This window comes from Apodemus sylvaticus, chromosome 1, assembly GCF_947179515.1.
Source record: "Apodemus sylvaticus chromosome 1, mApoSyl1.1, whole genome shotgun sequence".
In the NCBI taxonomy this organism is placed as follows: Eukaryota; Metazoa; Chordata; class Mammalia; order Rodentia; family Muridae; genus Apodemus; species Apodemus sylvaticus.
The window spans coordinates 98,276,859-98,302,688 of NC_067472.1; the positions used below are offsets into that span (position 1 = coordinate 98,276,859).

General features: G+C 36.9%; 1 protein-coding gene across 1 annotated transcript; it reads left to right on the top strand.

The window, feature by feature from the left end:
* The first annotated feature begins 13,790 nt into the window (after window positions 1–13,790).
* LOC127679857 (olfactory receptor 490) lies at window positions 13,791–22,734 on the top strand. The gene is made up of 2 exons (XM_052175455.1): window positions 13,791–14,728; window positions 22,719–22,734. The coding sequence occupies exons 1-2, from the start codon at window positions 13,791–13,793 to the stop codon at window positions 22,732–22,734; spliced, it is 954 nt and encodes a 317-aa protein (XP_052031415.1).
* Window positions 22,735–25,830: the final 3,096 nt, after the last annotated feature.

A 25,830-nucleotide genomic window follows, 5' to 3' on the forward strand; every position in this document is an offset into this window, starting at 1 on the left:
GGGAGGTATTTCTGTTCTGGATCCATTCTCTTTGGAGTTCTGTAGGCTTCTTGTATATTCATGGGCATCTCTCTCTTTAGGTTAGGGAAGTTTTCTTCCATAATTTTATTGAAGATATTTGCTGGCCCTTTAAGTTGTAAATCTTCACTCTCATCTATGCCTATAATCCTTAGGTTTGGTCTTCTCATTTTGTCCTGGATTTCCTAGATGTTTTGGGTTACAAGCTTTTTGAGTTTTGTATTTTCTTTAACTGTTGAGTCCATGGTTTCTATGGAATCTTCAGCATCTGAGATTCTTTCTTCTATCTCTTGTATTTTGTTGTTGATATTTGCATCTATGTCCCCTGATTTCTTCCCACGGTTTTCTATTTCCAAAGTTGTCTCGCTTTGAGTTTTCTTAGTTGTTTCTACTTCTGATTTTAGATCCTGGATGGTTTTGCTTAGCTCCTTCACTTGCTTGTTTTTGTTTTCCTGTAATTCTTTAAGAGATTTTTGTGTTTCCTTTTTCATGACCTCAGCCTGTTGACCAAGTTCTCCTGTATTTCTTTAAGTGATTTTTACGTTTCCTCCTTATTGGCTTTTGTATTCTCCTGAATTTCTTTCAATGATTTTTGTGTTTCCCTTGTAAAGGCTTCTAACTTTTGATCCATTTTCTCCTGAATTTCTTTAAATATGTCCTTCATGTGTTCCTGTACTAGCATCATGACCAGTGATTTTAAATCCAAATCTTGTTTTTCTGGTGTGATGGGGTATCCAGGACATGCTGTTATAGGAGAATTAGGTTCAGATGCTGCCATATTGCCTTGATTTCTGTTAGTGATGTTTCTGCATTTGCCTTTTGCCATCTAGTTCTCACTGGTGTTAATTGGTCTTGTTGTCAATGCTGGACTCACCAGTGCGAGGTGCCTCTTCCCAGCTGGCCTCTGGTGCACAGCTGACCTCCTGCACTGCCTGGAGACAGGGTGCTGTTGCCCAGGCTGTTCAGATCCCGAAGCAGACACCTGAAGGCTCCCACCTAGGGCCTGCTGGAGTCATCAGAGCACACTGACTCCTCCCAGCTGGCCTCCCAGGTGCCGCTATGGCCTCTTGCAGGTCCTGGAGATGTGGTGTTGTAGCCCAGGTTGTTCTGGATCCCGAAGAGAAGATCTGAAGGCTCCTGCCAGAGGCCTCAGGACTGGAACCTAAGCTCTGTGGGTCCAGACCCACCGGAGAAAGCTGTGTCCTCCCAGTCTGCCTCCGAGTGCACACCAGGCTCTTGCACTTCCTAGAGACCGAGTGCTGTGGTCCAGGCTGTTCAGATCCCAAAGCAGACACCCGAAGGCTCCCACCTGGGGCCTGCTGGACTCACCAGAGCACACTGATTCCTCCCAGCCGGCCTCCCGTGTGCCTCTCTGGCCTCTTGCAGGGCCTGGAGATGTGGTGTTGTAGCCCAGCCTGTTCTGGATCCTGAAGCAGAGATCTGAAGGCTCCCACCAGAGGCCTCAGGACTCTGAGTTCAACTTTTATATTACAAAAGAAATGAAAGGGTTGTATTTGTAAGACCCCAAAAACCGAGGGTGCCCCAACACCCCACACCCCGGAAGGCGACACCCAAATCACTCGCGAGAAACGGTCTCGATGCAATGGCATGAGGATTTCTTTATTTCCAGAATTCTGGGTTCCATAGTCATGCACCACGCAGGGTCAGATGACTATGGACCACAAGTGCTGAACTGAGACAGCTTTTATAAGTTTACAACAGAGCCCACGAATCACAAACCAATCATTTCTTAGCATGGAGAGCCCGCGAAATGCGAGCCAATTGATTTGTACCACTCCATAGTTTGTAGGCCAATCAGTTTAAATTATCGGAGCCCACGCTCAGTGAACCAATTAATTTCCTATAATGTCTACAGCTGCGTGAACTCCTGCTTAGGGGTAATGGCGTAAGTTTACAGAAGCAAGATAAGCTTAGCCCATTTTCAGTTACCCTATGGGGTCAGGGTCACCTATTCAAGGCCTTTCTGCTAGGTCTAAACAAAGGGCAGGCTCTGGAAGGTGACCTTTTACCTAGTTTCTAACAAAGCGAGATAGCATTTTAAACTACTGACTTCTTGGGGTCATTAGAATTAGGCTGTATTATTTTTTTATCCTTTCAGTATTAACTTATCTTTAATAAAGATATGGAGAGAGGGGGCAGGCAGCCTTGTCTAGTCCCTGATTTTAGTGGGATTGGTTCAAGTTTCTCTCCATTTAGTTTGATGTTGCCAACTAGTTTACTGTATACTGCTTTTACTAGGTTTAGTTATGGTCCTTGAATTTGTGTTATTTCCAAGACTTTTAGCATGAAAGGATGCAGAATTTTGTCAAATGTTTTTTCAGCATTAAGTGACCATGTGTTTTTTTCTTTGAGTTTGTTTTCTCCATATCTTTTCAATATAGGACCTGAAGTCCTAGCTAGAGCAATTAAACAACATAAGGAGGTCAAAGGGATACAAATTGGAAAGGAAGGAGTCAAACTATCATTATTTGCAGATAATATGATAGTATACTTAAGTGACCAAAAAAAATCCACCAGAGAACTCCTACAGCTGATAAACAACTTCAGCAACGTGAAGTTGCTGGTTATAAAATCAACTCAAGCAAATCAGTAGCCTTCCTATACTCAAAGGATAAGCAGACTGAGAAAGAAATTAGAGAAATGACACCCTTCACAATAGCCACAAACAATATAAAGTATCTTGGTGTGATTCTAACCAAACAAGCGAAAGATCTGTATCAGAATAACTTCAGGTCCCTGAATAAGGAAATCGAAGACCTCAGAAAATGGAAAAATCTTCCATGCTCGTGGATTAGCATGATTAATATAGTTAAAATGGCCATTTTGCCAAAAGAAATATACGGATTCAACACAATCCCCATCAAAATACCAACTCAGTGCTTCATAGAGTTAGAAACAACAATTCTCAAAATTATCTGGAATAACAAAAAACCCAGGATAGTTAAAACTATTCTCAACAGTAAAAGAACTTCTAGGAGAATCGGTATCCCGGACCTCAAAAAACACTACAGAGCAATAGTATTAAAAACTGCATCGTATTGGTACAGGGACAGGCAGGTAGATCAATGGAATGGGATTGAAGACCCAAAAATGAACCCACATACCTATAACCAGGATTCTTTTGGTCCAGGAAGGCATGGACTCGTCGAAATGACACACAGACACTAGACATAGAGGTGGCTTTTGGTTCTGAGTGTATTTTTCTGTTTTGAGGCATGAGCTTTTAAGCAGGAAGGATTGACATTTGCAAATGAAAAGATGCATCCAATAAAGCAGGCACAAGGAATAATAAGCATAACCATTTGTCACAAGGAAGTTTAAAATCAGCCAGGTAAACCGTTTTCCCATGTAACAAATTTAGAAGCTTGAACACAGACATCAATCTTCTTGATTTAAAGAACTTTTAAAGAGACTTTAAAGGATGCTTTGTCCAACTCCCTGAGTCTAATTGAGTCTCCCTGAGTAATAAATATAAACTATATCCTGAATCACGCCTGGATAAGTTAAGAATGTTGTTTTGGCCAAAGACCCCCTAGGTGGGATCTGCAAGACAAAAGCAGTTCCTCACAAGCTTCTATTGAGGCAGCTCTGAGCTTTGCACCAACTCAAATGTAAATTCTTTCTAATTTGCCCAACACCCACCTGTTCAGCAAGGACATTGTATAAGGTTCTTCAAATGTAAATATCTTGTATTCTGGGCCTATTGTTTCAAATCCACCTGTCCTGCAAGGGTGATTATAAGGGTCAAAAAAACAAAAAGAACTTGTACTTTTTATCTGTCACTTGTTAAACTAACTTCTTCTTAATAACATTATATCTTTTAAATTATGTTCAATGACTTATAAGCCAATATACAGGCAAGACACATGAAATATATTTATATCACTGTGCTAATTAATGCTTTTCATACCATAGTGTCAGAGACACACTTCATTTATATACTGTTGGGAGATAAATGTAATTACGTAAACGACTGGAGCAAAGTATTGCAGAATTTTCTGGCTAGTGACTTACTTCAAGATGGATTCTTTTACATCTTAATTTGTTTGGTTTTTCTTAGTTCTGATTACTAAGAAGGGAGAGAGTTTAGGAGCAAAGCAAATTGCCAAGTGAGATTTTCGGCTTCTAAATAGAAGTGTTCCAAAGGGATCCAGGAGACATTTTTCGCCTCAGTCTATAAAACTTTGCCTCACACAATCTACTAGAGGCACTGCAGCATCTGGTCACTTGATCTTCAACAAAGGAGCCGAAAACATCCAGTGGAAAAAAGATAGCCATTCAACAAATGGTGCTGGCTCAACTGGAGGTCAGCATGCAGAAGAATGCAAATCTTATCTCCTTGTACTAATCTCAACTCCAAGTGGATCAAGGACCTCCATGTAACACCAAACACACTAAAACTAATAGAAAAGAAACTGGGGAAGACCCTTGAGGACATGGGCACTAGGGAAAAGTTCCTGAACAGAACACCAATAGCTTATGCTCTAAGCTCAAGAATTGACAAATGGGATCTCATAAAATTACAAAGTTTCTGTAAGGCAAAGGAAACTGTCAAAAGGACAAAATGGTAGTCAACAAATTGGGAAAAGATCTTCACCAACCCTCCATCCGACAGAAGGCTCATGTCTAATATATACAAAGAAATCAAGAAGTTAGACCCCAAAGGACCAAATAACCCTATTAAAAAATAGGGTACAGAGCTAAACAAAGAATTTTCACCTGAAGAACTTCAGATGGCTGAAAAGCACCTTAAGAAATGTTCAACATCATTAGTCATTAGGGAAATACAAATCCAAAAAACCCTGAGATTGTACCTCACACCAGTCAGAATGGCTAAGATTAAAAACTCAGGAGACAACGGGTGATGGCGAGGATATGGAGAAAGAGGAATGCTTCTCCACTGCTGGTGGGATTGCAAAATTGTACAACCACTCTAGAAATCAGTCTGGCAGTTCCCCAAAAAAACTGGGCATGACACTTCTGGTGGACCCCGTATACCACTCCTGGGAATATACCCAGAAGATTCCCCGGCATGCAATAAGGACACATGCTCCACTATGTTCATATCGGCTTTATTTATAATAGCCAGAAACTGGAAAGAACCCAGATGTCCTTCAATGGAGGAATGGATACAGAAAATGTGGTATAATTATACAATGGAATACTACTCAGCAATTAAAAACAGCAAATTCATGAAATTCTTAGGCAAATGGTTGGATCTGGAAAATATCATCCTAAGTGAGGTAACCCAATCACAAAAGAACACACATGGAATGCAGTCACTGATAAGTGGATATTAGCCTGGAACCCAAGACACAGTTCACATATCAAATCATTCCCAAGAAGGAAGGAGAGGGCCCTGGTCCTAGAAAGGCTTGATCCAGCATTGTAGGGGAGTACCAGGACAGAGAAGTAGGAGGGGGTTGATTGGAGAACAGGAGGAGGGAAGAGGGCTTATGAGACTTATGGGGAGGGAGGAAGTGGGAAAGCAAAAATCATTTGGAATGTAAACAATGAATATAGAATATAAAAAAATTTAAAAATTAAAAAAAGAAAGCAACTGGTGGAAATGGTCTTCCACCAATTATAGAAATGTTGCCTATAAAATATGGGTTTTATGTATCCACAAAAGTTTGATATATGGTATAAGCCTGTGCCACTGGCTTAGTATAATGTCCATAAAAAAAGAACAGAAAACCCATCACTCATTTATCTGAATTCCTTTCAGGAGCAAAAGCTCCTATGTCAGATGGAGTCTGATTCTTGAACTTGTAAGGAATAAGGGAAGAAAGAAAACTAAACAGAACAAAGCAGAACAAAACAAAAAAGAAAAAAAGCTAGAATAACAAAAATGGTAAATTGTTTCCTAGAAGCAAGTCAAGTTTATAAGTTCAACAGTGAGACTGTGAATAGGATATTTTTATAATAACTTTTTGGTCAAGCTGTTCATCCTCATATGCACAGGGAGAAAACCTGGTTATATTTCATTTCAAATAGAACTGTCTTTATGAGGTATATGAATGATGGTCACAGTATTCCCTTTTCATTTCCCCTTTAGTGTTTCAGAAACAAATTGCATCTTCTTGCTATTACCAACGGTATTTTTTTTATTCATTCACTTACAATTGTATACATTCTAGAACTCTCTTTAGTGATTCTCAGTTTCAGATGTTAATCCACCCCAGTGGAAAGGGTTACATATGAAAAGTGGTAAGGGTGAATTTATCCTCTAATATAAAATATTTGACAATAAAATTGAAGCTAAGTGACATGGTCTATTAGAATTGTTGAGTACTAATAATAAAACAAAAATCAAAAACAGAAACCAAGGTCCTAAGGAAGAGGCTGATGTAATACCATAGATAAAGGTTTGACATTGCAGGGTTCACTGAGAACAAAATAACTGAGAAATGGTTTCAGGATATGTGCACACTTGAGGAAAATTAGGCACCACACTTGTGAGTTAGTTGGGTAAGTAAATTCTGCATTTATGTGTATATTTTATACCACTGATGCTTCTGTTGAAAAACAATGATAGAACTATCCACTTTATTCAGCAATAAAGTAGACACAACTAAAGTAAACAGAAAATTTTTAAGTATATCATCAATGTTAATCTATAGCTTACAGAATAATAATTCAGAAAGTATCCAAAGAAATTGTGGCAAACCAGGAAATCAGATCATAAATGAGTATGAGTATATGTAATATATATCAGTGAGATGGGCTAGCATGTTAAAATTCTTTCCACAAAAGTCTGATGATGTGAGTGTTTGCATCTCTCAAGTGTAGACCATAGAACTCTTCCATGAGCAATGCTTTAAGGATTATGTTAGGTATTGCTCATTTACAATTCAGCTGTGGCTTCCAGATGGTCTAAGCAAAGACCTTTGTTCCTTACTTTTCAGTACCCCAGTGATCCAAATTTTGTTGTGTGATAATTCCATCACTTCCTGCCAACCACATCTTCAGTGCTTGGGAATTTGGTCATATGTCATGTACTGATGTCAATACAACTGTCAGCCAGAGCACATATTGTAAGTCATCCTAGCATTCTGTAATGGTTTTTACATTTTATCAATAATGATTTTAAAATTTATATTATAAGAAAATAAATACATTTATCAAAGAATTGAGAATTTAGAAAAAAATCTACAAACAAGTTAAATTTAATGTGATATGGGGGGAGTTTAAAGGGGAAAGTAGCATAAACTCAGGTACATTTGTAGAACTGATCTGATCAACAGACACAACAAATGTTCTTAGAATAAAGGGAAGCTACAGGAAAACAAGCCTTGAGCAACATGTAGACATGGGGAGGGTCAGTACTAGATAATGCAAATAATATAGTCAATCACATGTGTTCACAACAGAGGAATCTTGAATGGCCGAGAAGCACTTAAAGAAATGTTCCCTCAAAGGATTCACACTTTCATTTCAGTAATTTTTCTCAAACTGATCAGTTCCTATTGACCAAAGATGTTTCCAAATGTATTTATGAGAACTCTATAAAGAATAATGGTATTGGGAGTTACTGCCCTTGACTTTCCAGCCTTCTGCTTAATTTTTTAAAATTTTTTATTTTCTATATTCTTTGTTTACATTCCAAATGATTTTCCCTTTCCCAGTTCCCTCCTCCCCAAAAGTCCCATAAGCCCCCTTCCTCCACCCATTCTCCGATCAACCCACTCCTACTTCTCTGTCCTGGTATTCCCCTACAATGCTGGATCAAGCCTTTCCAGGACCAGGGCCTTCTCCTTCCTTCTTCTTGGGAGTCATTTGATATGTGAATTGTGTCTTGGGTACTCAGAGCTTCTGAGCTAATATCCACTTATCAGTGACTGCATTCCATGTGTGTTCTTTTGTGGTTGGGTTACCTCACTTAGGATGATATTTTCCAGATCCAACCATTTGCCTAAGAATTTCATGAATTTTCTGTTTTTAATTGCTGAGTAGTATTCCATTGTGTAAATACCACATTTTCTGTATCCATTCCTCCACTGAGGGACATCTGGGTTCTTTCCAGCTTCTGGCTATTATAAATAGGACTGCTATAAACATAGTGGAGCATGTGTCCTTATTGTATGCTGGAGAATCCTCTGGGTATATGCCCAGGAGTGGTATTGCAGGGTCCTCCGGATGTGTTATTTTTAAGCTGAGTAAAGATTTATATCTTATCAACAGATATTAGTGGCTCAAAGGATATCCTGCAAATACAGTATAGCTACCTAACTCAACTGAGTATCTATCTTTCAACTGTGAAATGCTCTTCAATGAAACATGTTTCTCCATTAAATTCATCTTTGAATTTTTTAAAGGGGATTGAACTCATAAAGGGAGAAAAGAGATCAACATTCATGTGTCATCCAGATTAAGGTTTTCACATTTTTACATGTGTGTTAGGAGACATAATGGGACAAGCTAATATACTAGCAGGTAATCATCCTGAAATGCCTGCTTTGGATTATTATATATTCTGCGACAGGTGAGCCCACATTCAGCAAGGCTGCGTGGGACTAATTTTAGGAAAGATTTTTGCTATTAATATGCTTTTCCTGTTATTATTAAACATATATAATAATCAATAAATAATAGCACAACCCTTTGGAGCAGATCTCTGCAGATCCATAAAGATGAGCTATCTTATAGTGATGTTATATAGACAAATAGGTAACTTAAGTTTTAATAATGATCCTATAAGAATTCCTAAAATTGTATCTGTGGTTAAGTTCTTTTATAATGGGTCTGCTGCTAGGTCCTTTTCTTATAGTCAAAGCTGCAATAAGAACTCTGCCAGTCTCCCAACTGTCACAACTTAATTGTCTGATATGGCAAGCAGACTTTCACCTACTCAGAGCACATTCCAAGAGGTTGTAAGACAATTAACCAAAGGTCATAAAAGGAGAACTAATGATATACTATAGGTGCTAGGACAGAAGATAAAATATTGACTGGGTTTATCTATACAAAACTTCACTTATAACCTAGTTATGGTTTTAAACTTTCTATGAACCTGTAGAGAAGACAAATGATAGCTGTCTAGCTAGACAATTACTCCTAATGGATATACATGTAAACATTCTCTGTTGTAAACTTCTATTTCAATTATGACTTGATATTTTGTGTGAACTCGTGATGAACTTTGTAACATGTGATCATGTATTCTGAAAGATGTTTAAGGGCTGAGGACAAAGAGAAGACAGACAAGAAGAATTTAGGTGAAAGGAACAGAGTTGAGAGAAGAACTGGGAACTTTTTAGTCAGAAGAGAACAAGATAGAAGGAGAATGCAGAGTGGAATAACTTAGAAATTATAGGTAACATAAAATAAGAGAACAATATGCAGGATGCAGAGGGAAAGAGGAAAAAAGATGCTGCAGAGAAAAGAAGGAGCAGTCAGGCTTCTCCTTACCACAGGACAAATCCCATGGTAAGGACAAGACAAGGCTTAGTCCTATTAAGAGAAATAAAGCCTTTTTCTTACAAACATGGATTTAATTCATTTAGCATTGAAAAGGTGGAAGCTTTTTCTTTCATGATGCAATAAATATTGGAGTCCATTTTTCACCCAGAATAGGTGAGTTCTTTCTGCACAGGTGCTTGGTCTTTTGCTCCATATGCATATGTAAGTGTGGAAGTATAAGTAAGTATGTAATTTTGAGAATGTATGCATGTGTGTGTGTGTAAATATGAAATTGTGAGAAAGCATGCAGGCTGGGCCCACCTGACTTTGCATGAAGATATGTATGTCTGAAGCTATATGTATAAATTTATGTGAGATTATGCATATTCACTTATGTAAAAGTTTTTCTTTCTGTGAGTGTTATTTTCTTCTCCTGGTTCAATAGAACTTTATTGCTCCTAACTTCCCTAGACTGACAAGCAAGAGGCATCTGGACAATCTGAAAAAAGCTCTAGCAACTAATCCTTTACTTAATCTCCTGCTGTTTTAGGATGAGGTGCTAAGTGCCTGAGACTGCAGTCTCTGGCTTCACAGGAGCATAGAAGGCAGGTCAGCTACATTAGCTTGGTAACTTAGACTTAGATAACTAAACTTTTTATTATAAAGAAACCCTAAATTTTCCATATGACAAAGTCTTACCCACTCCTTCCCCCACCCCGTGCCAACACTCTTCCCCACTCTGCTGCCTCAAGAAGAATCAAGAAGAAACACCTATCCTGGGGCTGGCTCCTGGCACATGTGTTTTTAAGCCAATAGGAGGGAAATAAAGCATCTAAAAACCGAAAGAAAAAAAAAAGAAATGTTCAAAGCAATCACAACCGGGGAGGAAGGAAGGGACCTGGGAAGCAAAGTGAACAGGGGAGGAAGAAGAAAGAGGGGAACTTTATCTGGTACTGGGTTGAGGAAAAAGACTCAAGTCCTGAAGGCCAGCAGAAAAATGGAAAGAGGCAACCTAGGAAGGTAGGAGGTTGGGGGGGAGGGGGGGGCGAACCCTCCAGAATGTACCAGGGACCCGGGAGGTGAGAGACTCTCAGGACTCAAAGGGAGGGAACTTAGATGAAATGCCCTACAGTGGAGAGAGGAAATTTGTAAAGCCCATCTTCAGCAGAAAGACAGGGTATCAAATGAGGGATATAGGGTTGCATGCTTTCTCACAATTTCATATTTACACACACACACATGCATACATTCTCATGTGTATGTTCTTTATCCTATAGTTCTTTATCCCATTCCCCCAAAAAAGATTAAAGATAATAATAAAGAACCAAGTGTAATAGCAAGACAAATTGTGTAAATGATCGCACAAGCATCAATTTTCCCTGTAAAATATGGATAAAAATATTAATCTACTGACAGGTAAGCCAAGAGTACTAAATAGAGAAACCAATGACAGTGTGCAGGAGAAACAAAACCACTGAGATTTAATGCATGAAGCTTAATCTTTTTTATTTTGATTGTATGGGGTTTACAGTTAAGCGATAACAAAGAATTCAGAAGACACTTTGAATATTGGAGTTTTAACATTGTTGAGACAATTATAGACAATGGAGACTTTTCAAATTGAACTAAATATATTTTGCATTATGTGATGGCTTGGCATGGCCCCCATAACTCATGTGTTTGAACAATTGAATGGGGACCAGGGAGTGGAATGTGATGATTTGGATATGATTGGCCCATGGGAATTTGCACTATTAAAATACATTTCCTTGTTGGATTAGGTGTGGCCTGTTAGAGGACATGTGTCACTATGTAGGTGGGCTTTGAGGACTTCCATGTTCACACTGAACCCAATGTGGAATGAGGGCCTCCTCCTAGCTGCTTTTAGATAAATATGTAGAACTCTCAGTAGCTCTTCCAATACTAAGTATGCCTGCACAGTACCATGTTTTATTTACACCATGATAGGAATAGACTGAACCTCTGAAACATTAAGCCGACCTTAATTAAATGTTTGCCTTTATAATAGTTGCTCAGGTCAAGGTGTCTCTTTACAAAAATATAACCCTAAGGCAGTAACCAAGAAAGTGTATTACATCACACACTACAATAACTATGTGAATGGAGATATTGAATAAAAGAAAATGTTTTCTATTTAAAACTCACTATCAGATAAAACAAAATATAAAATTAACCTAGAACCAACATTTACTAGAGATAATTCATTGCCATGCACTAATAATAATTTATCAACAAAAGTGTACCAATTTTCACATAAAAGAAAAAAAAATGTCAGATTGAATACTGGAAAATTCTGTTCATGGGTAATGGTTCATTTTCATCTGAGATAATAATGGTCACTGGGGATTGGGATTCATATTTGAATCCCAAGACTCTTCAGATACTTTGTCTCCATGGTTAATAATGCTTGTGGGAGACATCTGGGAGGTTATAAAACCATATTATAATTATCTTGAGTTTCTTACTTTAAAATGAATCCTTATTCCAAAAGGTAAGTGTACTACTGAGATCCTACCACATTGAAGAATGTTTTGTTCTATGAAAAAATGAGTTTAGTATATTCAAAAGCTGCAGTTGGGAAATCACGCAGGTGTAATCAAGAAAAACTAATTAAATTAACTATTTATCATAGACTGATTCCTGTGAATAATTACCTTCCAAATCTTTATTATTTACCCAAAACTAAAAAGTCTGGAAACTCATACACTCTAAAGGCATATAAATTCAGTGTGCAAGGTAAAAAATACCAATAAATTCATTAGTTTTGACATAGGTTGGTAATTGTATGACAAATGTCTTGTGAAAATAAAGACTCTGTTTCCTGTCTGCATACTCTAGCATCACAGGATCCAGGCACCTTGGAAAAACACAAGAAAATAGGGCTGGAATTCTCAAGACATAAGAGTCAGTTTGCTTCAAACAGGGTGAACACAGGTAAAAATAATATAGCGGGTTGACTGTTTACACCTTAGTCTCTATAGGCAATCACACTATTTCATTCTACTGTATTTCAGTTAGAAAATGCCATATTAGGAAAGAATTTGGCGATTGTGTGAATAAGCACATGTCAATATTATATGAAATAGTATACACATATTTGCAAGTGATAAGAATTATACCACAATCTATTCTCCGCCTTTTGGCTAAGATCAAGTGTAGAATTATAGAACAAAGGACTTGATAAAGCATTGATCTAATTAGTGTTTAAAGTATTTAATAAATTTGTCATTGCTCCTCCCATTTAAAATTTAAGTATGAATTTATTATTTCTTTCCAGTTCTTACAAGAAACATTATTTCTTGTTATAAAAACTGGTCTTAATGTAATCAGGTTACTGATGGTCTGGATGACATATGTCCTTAAACAAGACCCCTTTTGGTAACAAAAAGCTGAATTGTTGCCTCTCCCAAATTAAGATATGCTTGTCAAGAGTATATAGGAGTGGGTTCATGGCTCCTGCTACATACCTTATCTGGTATTAGTGGGAGGATAGGTGTTTGGTCCTATGAGGCTTGTTGCCCCAGCAAAGTGGGATGCTGGAGGGGTGAGACCCAGAGTGGGTGGGTGGATAGGGAACACCCTTTCAGAAGCAAAGGTGAGGGGGTATGAGGTGGTGGGTTTGTGGAGGGGAGACTAGGAAGGTTACAACACTTGAAATGTAAATAATTAAAATAATCAATAAAAAAAGACATACTTTTTTTGCCACTCTAAACTTGTAGAGTACTAAGCAAATTAAATTCACTCTGCCTGGGGTTCATATTCTCATTCTAGTGCTTTTTATGTAAAGTTCAGTTACTAAACATTTTCAAATCACACATTTCATAAACTATATAATTCAATCAATAAGAGTCCTAATATCATTGTAGAAATGGTAATAAGCACCATATAATCTATTAAATCTAGTACAGGTAATTAAGAAAGAATTGTTAAAGGTCAGAAATCACTAAAGAAAGACTTCATTATACATTTTACATTTGAAAAAGTTCTTTTTTTCTTCTACATATGATAACTGTTTTGAGATTTTCATAAGTCTCTCACTAACATACTTAGTTTTAAACCTATCAGTATATTTTATTATATAGAAAATGTAAATTATTTATAGTGAATTTCTAGGATTTCATTTTGAAATGAAATTTTGATAGATTCCATACATAAAAATATATAAACAATAAGCATCCAATGTAACACCTCAATTACATGTATTAAATGACATATTTATAATAAAATTAATCTGTGTTAATGAAAATGCAGCCACACATATATAAATTCCTTTCTGTAATGTCTTCATCACAGCCCAGATCACTGCTACATCACAGCTACACTGTACCATGGCTTTCCAGGATAGGAACCACACTGCAGTGACAGAGTTCATTTTATTGGGATTAACAGATGACCCGGTCCTTAGAGTTGTCCTCTTCACTATCATCCTATGCATCTACCTCGTGACTGTGTCTGGGAACCTCAGCACCATCCTTCTCATCAGAGTCTCTTCTCAGCTCCATCACCCAATGTACTTTTTTCTCAGCCACTTGGCTTCTGTTGACATAGGCATTTCATCTTCTGTCACACCCAATATGCTTGTTAATTTTTTGGTGGAGAAAAATTCCATCTCCTACCTTGGATGTGGCTTCCAGCTCAGCTCAGCTGCTTTATTTGGTGCAACTGAATGCTTCCTTCTGGCTGCCATGGCTTATGATCGCTTCATGGCAATCTGCAACCCACTGCTTTATTCCACCAAAATGTCCACACAAGTCTGTGTTCAGTTGATTGTAGGATCTTATATTGGTGGGTTTCTAAATGCATCCTCCTTTCTACTTTCCTTCTTTTCTCTTCTCTTCTGTGGACAAAATAGAATTAATGATTTTTTCTGTGATTTTGCTCCTTTAGCTGAGCTCTCCTGTGATGATGTCAGTGTCTTTGTAATTGTTATCTCATTTTCTGCTGGCTCAGTTACTATGATCACAGTGGTTGTCATAGCCATCTCCTATTCCTACATCCTCATCACAATCCTCAAGATGCACTCCACTGAGGGCCGACAGAAAGCCTTCTCCACATGCACCTCCCACCTCACAGCAGTCACTTTATTTTATGGAACAGTTACATTCATCTATGTGATGCCCAAGTCCAGCTATTCAATGGACCAGAACAAAGTGATATCTGTGTTCTACATGGTGGTGGTCCCCATGTTGAACCCGCTTATCTACAGCCTTAGGAATAATGAGATTAAGGGTGCACTGAAAAGACATTTTGATAGGAAAACATTCTCTTAGATATATATTCAAATGCATTATGATGTAACACACTGTACATTAATTGTACATAGACATTGTATTAAATGGATATTGATGGAGAATACATGTTATGATACAAATTTAACCAGACTTTCAATTTGGTAATAAATGTAAAGTCTGAGTATTCATATATCATATGGTAAAACATATATTCATAATAAGTTGTACCTAATAAATTTCATGTACAACAAAAAATTTTTCACACAAAATAATATAATACAAATTGTTATCATTAATATTCATATTTTAAAAGATTTCACTGCTATGTACAATTATTTAATGAATAATTTTTAATTCTGTGTCAATTTTCAATAAAAGCTATTCTTAAGTATGTATAATAAGTATTGTTGGAATCAAGCACATCTACAGAGAAAATGACAAGGTGGAGTTAGTCATAAAATTACTGGAGATATTTTTATTATTTTTACCATTTACTTCAATAGTACTTTCTTTTTTTTTTTGCCCATTGTTCGATACAATTTATTTACATTTCAAATGATTTCCCCTTTTCTAGCCCCCCCACTCCCCGATAGTCCCATAAGCCCCCTTCTCTTCCCCTGTCCTCCCTCCCACTCCTTCCCACTTCCCCGTTTTGGTTTTGCCGAATACTGTTTCACTGAGTCTTTCCAGAACCAGGGGCCACTCCTCCTTTCTTCTTGTATCTCATTTGATGTGTGGATTATGTTTTGGGTATTTCAATAGTACTTTCTACATCATAGGCATTCGATCTATCTTCAATTATTCTATTGCCAACATGAGCTGTTTGTAAGAAGTGTGTCCCATGTGGTAGCAATGAGATACTTTAGGATAACATAGGAAACTTTGTTTTTAATTATGGGAGTTGAATCCATAGTGTGGCAGGATCAATTTACTCTATTCCTGAGCCATAGTCCTGTAAACCCCTGAGAATCTTTATCTTTAAAATTATGCTAATGCCTATCATAATTTTATATCATTCTTTGCAACTTATTTCCTTACAGTTAGGGACCTCATCATTGGATCAGTTCATTTCTTTAGGAACAAAAAGATTATTTTCTTTCTCCCCACTCTCTGTCATGGTATTTTGCCAGAAAGTTCATAGCATTAAGACCCACGATAATCTACTTCTGTTCATTACCAGCTATTTTCTTTCACAATAAATAGTGCCAATAAGACAGCTAATTTAATATGTCAATTTAACTACAATGAGGTACTCAGATATTCAATATTAATACAGGTAAACCTTGGATGATATGAATCCAACCATAATTGAATAAAGCAGACTATCTCTCAAAGTGAACAGCATTTTATGTTCCACTCACAGATAGAATTAGTCTCTGAAAGAAGTCTTCTGCTTCCAGTGTGACTTTGAATTCTAAGCTGTAGTACTACCTCCTCTTGGTATATTAAAGGTGTGCACCTACTCTGTGGAAATAAAACTGAACAGTTGTACAATTTCCTGGCAATCCAAAAAATACCTGTCAAGAAAGATTGGATGTGTGAATGTGTCTGTGTACACATTTTATACACTTATATGTGTTTACATGTGTGCATAGTCTTGTTACTCTGAGGAAAACCTAATACAGCAGTTCAGTAGATTTTTATTTCTATCGCTCAAACTCTAATTGAGTCTATGACTATAGTTCATGGACATGACTTTTAAATAAATTGTATTATTTTCTAAGATACTGAACATTTGGATTTGATAATTTGTTTTCCTGTTATTTTTTTTAAGTTTTGTCTTCTGATTATTTTTATCACATGTATAGTTGACAAAGAACTTCATTTATTTCCTGGGAATCATCTGTACTTGACTGATTGTTTCATTTGTGATACATTATCTTTAGAGCTTAATGAGGTCCCACTTGTTAATTGTTGGCATTAATTCATGGACAAATGGCATCTATCTGAAAATTATTTTCATGTACCTACATCTTGGAGAAAACAGTGTTTTCTCTAAGCACATTTAGAGTTTCAGAGTCTACATTGGTGTGTGTTATTCTTCTGGGAATTGATCTTTGCACAGATGATAGATGTGTATTAACATTGGTTGACCTGTCTCACAAGTTCTGTACCACTTTTGCTTCAGCACATATTTCAGGCAAGAGAAATTGCAGTTTAAAGGTGCTATGGCTGGATTATTGTCCAGATTTCATTTTCTGTAGCTTGCAGATCATGCCAAAGAGTCTAGAAATCAGGGGTGAAGACTCCAAGCCTGTACGAGCTCAAATAGATAAGAGTTGTAATATACAATTTGGGTATTCCTTATTTTAAAAAGGAATAAGGGATTACTTACAAAGAAAAGGAGAGAAACAGCAGTAAGTTTCTTGAATTTCAGAATTTCATTTATGGATGATATTAAGGAGTTTCTGAACCAGAGCCACAGAAAGACACAGATAATAAACCAATAAACCTGACCTTTGTAATGAAGAATCAGTAAAACTGTGTTCATAGCTTACCAGAAACAACACTTGCCATAATTTATGCAAAATTAAATGAAGTAATACCACCACAATCAACAAGTTTCAATGGAATGGGTAACTGATTCCCCTTATTATGCTTTCAGTTCTGGGCGAGCAATTATCCTGGAGAAATGAGATTTCTATCATCCTGCAGCCTAGTGACATGATGTGTTGGTTTAAGAATTTGTTTTTGTTTTATACTTTGGTTAACCTGAAACCAGCTATAATTATCTGGACAGGACAGCTATTGAGAAAATACCCCAATCAGACTGGCCTGTGAATAGTTCTGTGCAGAATTTCTTGAATAATGATCAATGTGGGAAGGCCCAGCTAACTGTGGGTAGTGTCACTTCTGGACATATTGTCTTATGTGGTATAAGAAAGCTGGCTGAGCAAACCATGTGGAACAAGCCAGTAATAATTGTTCATGCATGATCTCTGTTTCAGTTCTTGCTTTCAGGTTATATCTTTGAGCTTCTATATCAATAATGGACTGTGACATTGAAAAATAAACCAAATAAACATTGTCCTCTTCAACTTGTTTTTGATCAGATCAGTGTTTCATTACATCAAATGTTGCTACAGAAACACAGAACAATGATAGTGAGATGAGGAGGAGGAAGTAGTTAAAGAAACACTATGAGAAAACATATCGCCATTGGTGAAAAACAACAATGGGAAGCAAACATAATATGGTTAGTAGAATTCTATTGCAAATTAAGAGAAAATACAGGCCAACACAGAGATGAAACTCCAGGTCCTTGTAGTTACAGATTGAGAAAACTATGTGCAACATTTGATTAAAGAAAAACTCATCAAGCCATATCTAGATTAAACTTTAGAAATTAAAACAGAAATAAATTAAAAGTAGCCAGAGACAAAGGACTACTAATTTAGTGAGTAAAATGGGTATAAAAGATGGTTTCATCGATATTCATAAGGGATATTGGCCTGTAGTTCTCCTTTATTGGATTTTTGTGTGGTTTTGGTATCAATGTAACTGTGGCTTCATAGAAGAAGTTGGGTAGTGTTCCTTCTGTTTCTATTTTGTGGAATAATTTGAAGAGTATTGGTGTTAGGTCTTCTTTGAAGGTCTGATAGAATTCTGCACTAAAACCATCTGGTCCTGTGCTTTTTTAGATTGAAAGACTTTCTATGACCCCTTCTATTTCTTTATGGGTTATGGGACTGTTTAGATGATCTCAGAAAACTGGGCATGATACTTACGGAGGACCCTGTTATACCACTCCTGGGCATATACCCAGAGAATTCCCTAGCATGCAATAAAGACACATGCTCCACTATGTTCATAACAGCCTTATTTGTAATAGCCAGAAGCTGGAAAGAACCCAGATGCCCCTCAATGGAGGAATGGATACAGAAAATGTGATATATTTACACAATGGAATACTACTCAGAAATTAAAAATAATGAATTCATGAAGTTCTTAGACAAATGGTTGGATCTGGAAAATATCATCCTAAGTGAGGTAACCCAATCACAAAAGAACACACATGGAACGCAGCCACTGATAAGTGAAAATTAGCTCAGAAGCTATGAATACCCAAGACACAATTTGCATATCAAATGATTCCCTAGAAGAAAAAAGGAGAGGGCCCTGGTCCTGGAAAGGCTTGATCCAGCATTGTAGGGGAATACCAGGACAGAGAAGAATGAGGGAGTTGATGGGAGAATGGGCAGAGGGATGAGGTCTTATGGAACTTATGGGAGGGGGGAACTAGGAAAGGGAAAATCATTTGGAATGTAAACAAAGAATATAGGAGGGAAAGATGGATTCAGAAAGATAATCATGAAGATAAAATGAGGAGTATGGCATTTTCCTTTCCTTTATTTTGTTCTTTGGTTTTGTTTTGGTGTGTGAGTCTCTCTCTCTCTCTCTCTCTCTCTCTCTCTCTCTCTCTCTCTCTCTCTCTCTGTGTGTGTGTGTGTGTGTGTGTGTGTGCGCGCGCGCGCATGCGCGCGCACACAAGTATGTTGAAAAGCATGTATAGACTTTGGAGGACAGTATTCCAGAACTCTCTATCTCCTCCAAACTTGTTTTGAGACACAACACCACTTATTTATAGACCTCTTTATATTCCATGTAAGCTGTCATTAAATTTCCAGAAGATTCTCCTGCCTCTGTTTGAATCTTATCATAGAAGGACTGAATATACAGATGCATATTATCACAGCAAGCTTCATAGTAGTTTAGCAGTAGTAAAATCAGGTCCTCAGGTTTTAGTAACAAATACTTCTACCTAATAATCTTTAAGTTACATCTTCTCAATAATAGTTAAAAGTCTAGTCAGACCATAAACTTTTCTCTACAAAGTAAGCGTTCCTAAAGTCAAACCTCTTCATTTTAGTATCTTTTTCCCTATTCTTCCTATCTCATTATGGTTGCCTGAGAAATGGCTTCATATATTAATATTTCGAAAAGCAAATAAATCAGTCCTAAACTGTCACAAGATAATCAAATGTATCATTATACTGACATATGCTAGAAGGAAAAAAGGAAAAGGAAAAAATGTCACTGTAAACATTAATTAAAGAAAATTTGGAGCTGTCACATGAATAGTTGACAGTGCAGAACTCAGAACAAATAATACTAAGTACATATACAAATAATACTAAATACATATACAAATAATACTAAGTACATATAACAAACCTCCTAAAATTACAAAAATAAAAGATGGAGAAGACATTATATGTTGACAGAGATGAGAGAAATAGGAAAGGAGAGAGTTCCCTGTGGTTATAGCCTACAGCATGAACAATCTTCAGGTTAGTAGACATGGGCTATGGTTTGGTGCCTCGATTTTGTGCCACAATACTAGTTGTGTCATTGGACTAAGATGTGGAGAAATGCAACAAAATACACATAGGATCTCTGTAGTATATTATTGCCTACTATTATCTGTGAATTTCCCAATAACTAAACATTTTTAACAAAATTTAAGAATAAAGATGGTACAAGATGGGACAGAGGCACTACCAAAAACTAATAAAATCAGAAATGAAAAGGGAGACATAACAACAGAAATTGCAAAAATTCAAAAAATCATCAGATCCTACTACAAAAGCTTATACTCAACAAAATTGGAAAATCTGGATGAAAGGGACAATTTTCTAGACACATACCAGGTGCCAATGTTAAAACAGGATCAGATAAACCATCTAAGTAGTCCCATAAGTTCTGAGGAAATAGAAGCAGTCATTAATAATCTCCCAACCATCGTTTCTTGGCCTTTTGGCTAAGATCAAGTGTAATAACCTCCCAACCAAAAAATGCCTAGGAACAGTTGGGTTTAGTGGGGGAATTGTTGCTATATTTTTCCAACCCAATTACCCGGTAAAAGAAATATCAACTCAATCAGTAGCAATACAAACTATAAACCTAGATTGGGCAGATCTCCCACTACACTACTCTATTCCCATCTATATTACCCCATCTAACTTGAGATTTCTCTAGGACACAAGCTTCTCTCTTCAGTGTGTCTGTGGATTCTCCATAGCTCCTCCCCCTTCCCCTGCAATCCTTTTCTCCTCCCCCAAACTCCCTCCCCCAAACTCTCACCTCCTCCTCCTTCCTCCTGCCCAATCATTGGCTCAAACCTTTATTTGAAAAGTTAAGGTGGGGAGAAGATTCAGAAGGCAACTCCTCATCTACAGCCCCTCCAAGGAGTGAAATTAGTATAAAAATACAAGCCCAGGTCTATCCACAACAATTCCTCCTTTCTGTCCAATTAAAAGACTCTTTTATTTCAGGCATCAATTAAGCACAATTATTACCATTTTGTAATTTATAATGTACAGGATAGACCTAATACCCATTCCATTCATTTTTATCAATTAAATAGTACCTCTGTCATCTATCTGAACTTAAAAGACTTATAATTCTACACCTGACTCAAGTTCTGGCTTTAGATTGTAACCTATCTGAAAACCATCCTCTCAAATCTGTATCATCTTTCTAAATGCTAAACAGCTTGGACAGGTTATGAGACTACTAGTCTTCAACCCCATCAGAAATCCAAGAATGACTAATATTACCTGAAAGTATGAGAAGCACAAAATATAGCTTCTAAAACTTAGACAATTTATACTGACCACTGATCACCTGGACAGACCCTATATGCCAAAATGTTGGAGCATCAGTCTTCAGCCTCCTGGCCCAGGATCATCTGACAGCCCTTGGTAATGCAGAATTTTGATGGGCTAATTATTCTGTCTTGGCTCAGATTATCAGTTGACAATTCCACATAGTGTGTAGTGTTTTTTTTTGGGGGGGCAGTGTTTGTCTGTAGATGAAATAAGGCAATTCTTATCTAGTGACTGTCTCGCCACAACTGAAGCAACTATATTCATGCTCAATTTCTTTTTTGAATTCAAGAAAGGGATCCTTTCAGGAGCAGACAGGTCTCTAGTCAAATGATCTTTAATAAAGAAATGCCAATAAAAATAATTTTCTATGGGCTTCTGACACCTTTGAAGACCATCTATCTACCTAAAGTATCTCTGAACTGTTAAGCGTTGACTACTCTTGGCCATTTCTAATCAAAATAATTCAGGGACTCCCTTTTAATTAACTCACAACTATGAGTTTGCTATCTGTCCCTTAGTTTGTATTACTTAATCATCTAAAAACAGTTTATAATAGCAGTTATAGAAGGACTGGATCTAAACCTTGAATTCTTAAGTGTGTTGTATAGGCACAATGTCTATATGAGAGTAACAATATTAATCTCAGTTTTATGTCAATAATAAAAGTATACCAATGAAAACCTTAAATTTACATCAAATAAATTCTGAACCAATATAAGAGATTATAACTTGAACTTCGTATCAATTATAAATACTTTTACCAATGTAAGATCTGGCTATGTAATGTTTTACTTAAAAGTACACTTGCTAAGCTATACCTATTTGTCTATTTCTATAATTTCTATGATATTAATATATCCCTCTTTTTTTCCACCCCTTCACCTTTACCTAGGATAGAAGGACAGAGAAGAGGAAAAGAAAGGTAGACATCCCTGAGTTTAAGTTCCTTAGTTCCCTCCCTGTCCAAAGTTACATTTGTAAAGTATCCCCAAAATGACAACATATCTATAATTCCTCAAATAACCAGAACCATCCACCCCAACATAAGGAACTGAGATGATGATTATCTTCTGTCTGCTTCCAGCTGAATTGGGGTGAAGAATTCCCATCTCAGGGCCCAATGAAAAATAGAAAAATTGACTCATCAAAGGAGAGCTAACCGGTATTATTTGCCTTCCAGTCAGTATGTACTGAGAGAGTTCATTACTCAGCTGATATTTTGACCATGACATTCTGAAAGGCTAGATAGGCAAGTTAAGTTCTGGAAGCAAATCTTTAAAAGAATCAGCTTTTATTTAGCTGAAGTAGAGTCAAGCACAAAGCTGGAATGGAAGGTCTAGGAATCTCAGCATCCTGGAGTATGAATCTTTTCAGGGCTGTCTTTCTCTTCTTTCATCCTGTAGCATAAAAAACTTAAAAGCAACATGTAGTTCTGTAAAGACATTCACATAGAGTATGCAGGGTGCACAGACTGGTCAATGAAGATCAATAAAGAAAGACAACTGCCTTTCCTTGGGTTAGCTTGATCACCTAGTCAAACTACAATGTAGCCTTGTATAGATGTCCTCCTAAAGGATGGTATATAATACCCAATAAGTATTATTGGCTGTGTATAGACATTTTAGTCTCAGCTAGTTCCAGAGCTGTCTCCTTATACAGAGACATAAACATCACCACATATACATCACCTATTTTGTTGAATGTGTTAGTCTCCCTTTTCTTCTCTGTCACCAAGGTCTTCAGGAGGTCTCCCTTTGTCATGTCTGATATCAACTTGGAAGGAATCCACAGATTTTCTTTTCCTGTGGAAACACAGGCTTAGCCCCTCCCCCAGAGTAACACATTTTCCATTCTCCATTCTGATGTTAGAATATCCTTAATGTAAACAGGCTGGTTTAGTTCAATAGTTCTTTCCACAGTCCAATATATTTCAACAGCTATGATGATTTGTTCATTAGCATTTAAAAAATTTAAGGTTAGTAAATCACTACCTAAATATAATAAAATCAGAAATGAAAAGGGAAACATAACAACATAAATTGCAGAAATTCAAAAAATCATCAGATCCTACTACAAATGCTTATACTCAACAAAATTGGAAAATCTGGATGAAAAGGACAATTTTCTAGACACATACCAGGTGCCAATGTTAAAACAGGATCAGATAAACCATCTAAATGGTCCCATAAGTTCTAAGGAATTAGAAGCAGTCATTAACAGTCTCCCAACCAAAAAATCCCAGGAACAGATGGGCTTAGTGGGAAATTCTATCAGATCTTCAAAGGAGATCTAATCTGGAGACCCTTCAAACTATTCCACAAAACAGAAACACAAGGAACATTACTCAATTCATTCTATGAAGCCCCAATAATGCTTATACCTAAACCAAACAAAGATCAAACAAGGAAAGTAAACTTCAGACTAATTTCCCTTATGAACATTGATGCAAAAATACTTAATAAAATTCTTGTGAAATTAATCCAAGAAGACATCAAAATGATAATTCACCATGATCAAGTAGGCTTCATCTCAGGAATGCAGGGATGATTCAATATATGGAAATCCATAAATATAATCCATCACATAAGCAAACTCAAAGAAAAAACACATGATCATTTCATTATATGCAGAAAAGGCATTTGACAAAATTCAGTATCCCTTCATGTTAAAAAGTCTTAGAGGGATCAGGAATTCAAGGCCCATAACTAAACATATTGAAAGCAATATACAGCAAACCAGTAGCCAACATCAAACTAAATGGAGAAAAACGTGAAGCAATCCCACTAATATCTGGGACCAGACATGGCTGCCCACTCTCTCCATATCTATTAAATCTAGTTTTTGAAGTTCTAGCTAGAGCAATTAGACAACAAAAGGCAGTCAAAGGTAGACAAATTGGAAAGGAGAAGTCAAAATATCACTATTTGCAGATGATATGATCATATACTTAAGTGACCCCAGAAATTCAACCAGAGAACTCCTAAAGCTGATAACTTCAGCAAAGTGGCTGGGTATAAAATTATTTCAAACAAACCTGTAGCTTTCCTCTACTCAAAGGATAAATAAGCTGAAAAAGAAATTAGGGAAATGACACCATTCGCAATAGTCAGAAATAATATTACATACCTTGGAGTGACTCTAACTAAGCAAATGAAAGATCTGTATGAAAATACCTTCAAGCCTCTAAAGAAAGAAATCAAAGATCTTAGCAGATGGAAAGATCTCTCGTGCTCATAAATTGGCAGGATTAAATAGTAAAAATGGCCATCTTTCCAAAAGCAATATACAGATTCAATGCAATCACCATCAAAACTCCAAATCAATTCTTCATAGAGATAGAAAGATCAATCTGAAAATTAATTTGGAATGACAAAAAACCCAGGATAGCAAAAAATATTCTCCACAACAAAAGAACTTCTGGGAAAATTACCATCCCCACCTCAAGCTCTACTACAGAGCAGTAGTGATTAAAAAAAAACTCTATGGTATTGGTAGAGACAGGCAGGAAGATCAATGGAATAGAACTGAAGACCCAGAAATGAACCCACACACTTCTGGTCACTTGATATTTGACAAAGGATTTAAAAACATCTTGTGGAAAAATGACAGCATTTTCAACTAATGGTGCTGGATCAACTGGAGGCCTGCATGTAGAAAAATGCAAATTGACCCATTTTTATCTCCTTGTATAAAACTTAAGTCCAAGTGGATAAAGGACCTCCACATAAAACCAGATACACTGAAGCTTATAGAGGAAAAACTGGGGGAGAGTCTTGAACACATGGGCACAGGGGAAGATTTCCTGAACAGAGCAGCAATGGGTATTCTCTAAGAACAAGAATTGACAAATAGGACCTGATTAAACTGAGCAGCTTCTGTAAGGCAAAGGACACTGACAATAGGACAAAACTACAATTGACTGATTAGGAAATGATCTTTACCAATCCTACATCTGATAAAGGACTAATATGGAATGTATACAAAGAACTCAAGATGTTAGACTCCATAGAGACAAATAACCCTATTAAAAATGGGGTGCAGAGCTAAACAGAGAATTCTCAACTGAGGAAACTCGAATGGCTCTGAACCACCTAAAGAAATGTTCAAGATCCTTAGTTATCAGGGAAATGGAAATCAAAACGACACTGAGATTCCACCGCACACCAGTCAGAATAGCTAAGGTGAAAAACTCAAGGGACAGCAGATACTAGTAAGGATGTGGAAAAAGAAGAACACTCCTCCATTTCTGGTGGGATTGCAAGCTGGTACAACCACACTAGAAATCAGTTTGGTGTTCACTCTGAAAATTAGACATAGTACTAGCTGAGGACCCAGCTATACCTCTCCTGGGCATATACGCAGAAGATGCTCTACTATGTAATAAGGACACATGTTTCACTATGCTCATGGGGGCTTTATTTATACTACTGAGAAGCTGGAAACAGCCCAGATGTCCTTCAACAGAGGAATGGATACAGAAAATGTAGTATATTTACACAATGGAGTACTACTCAGCTATTAAAATC

Excerpts from the sequence above, each read along its gene's own strand:
- LOC127679857 (XM_052175455.1), top strand. The coding sequence starts at position 13,791 with ATGGCTTTCCAGGATAGGAACCACACTGCAGTGACAGAGTTCATTTTA.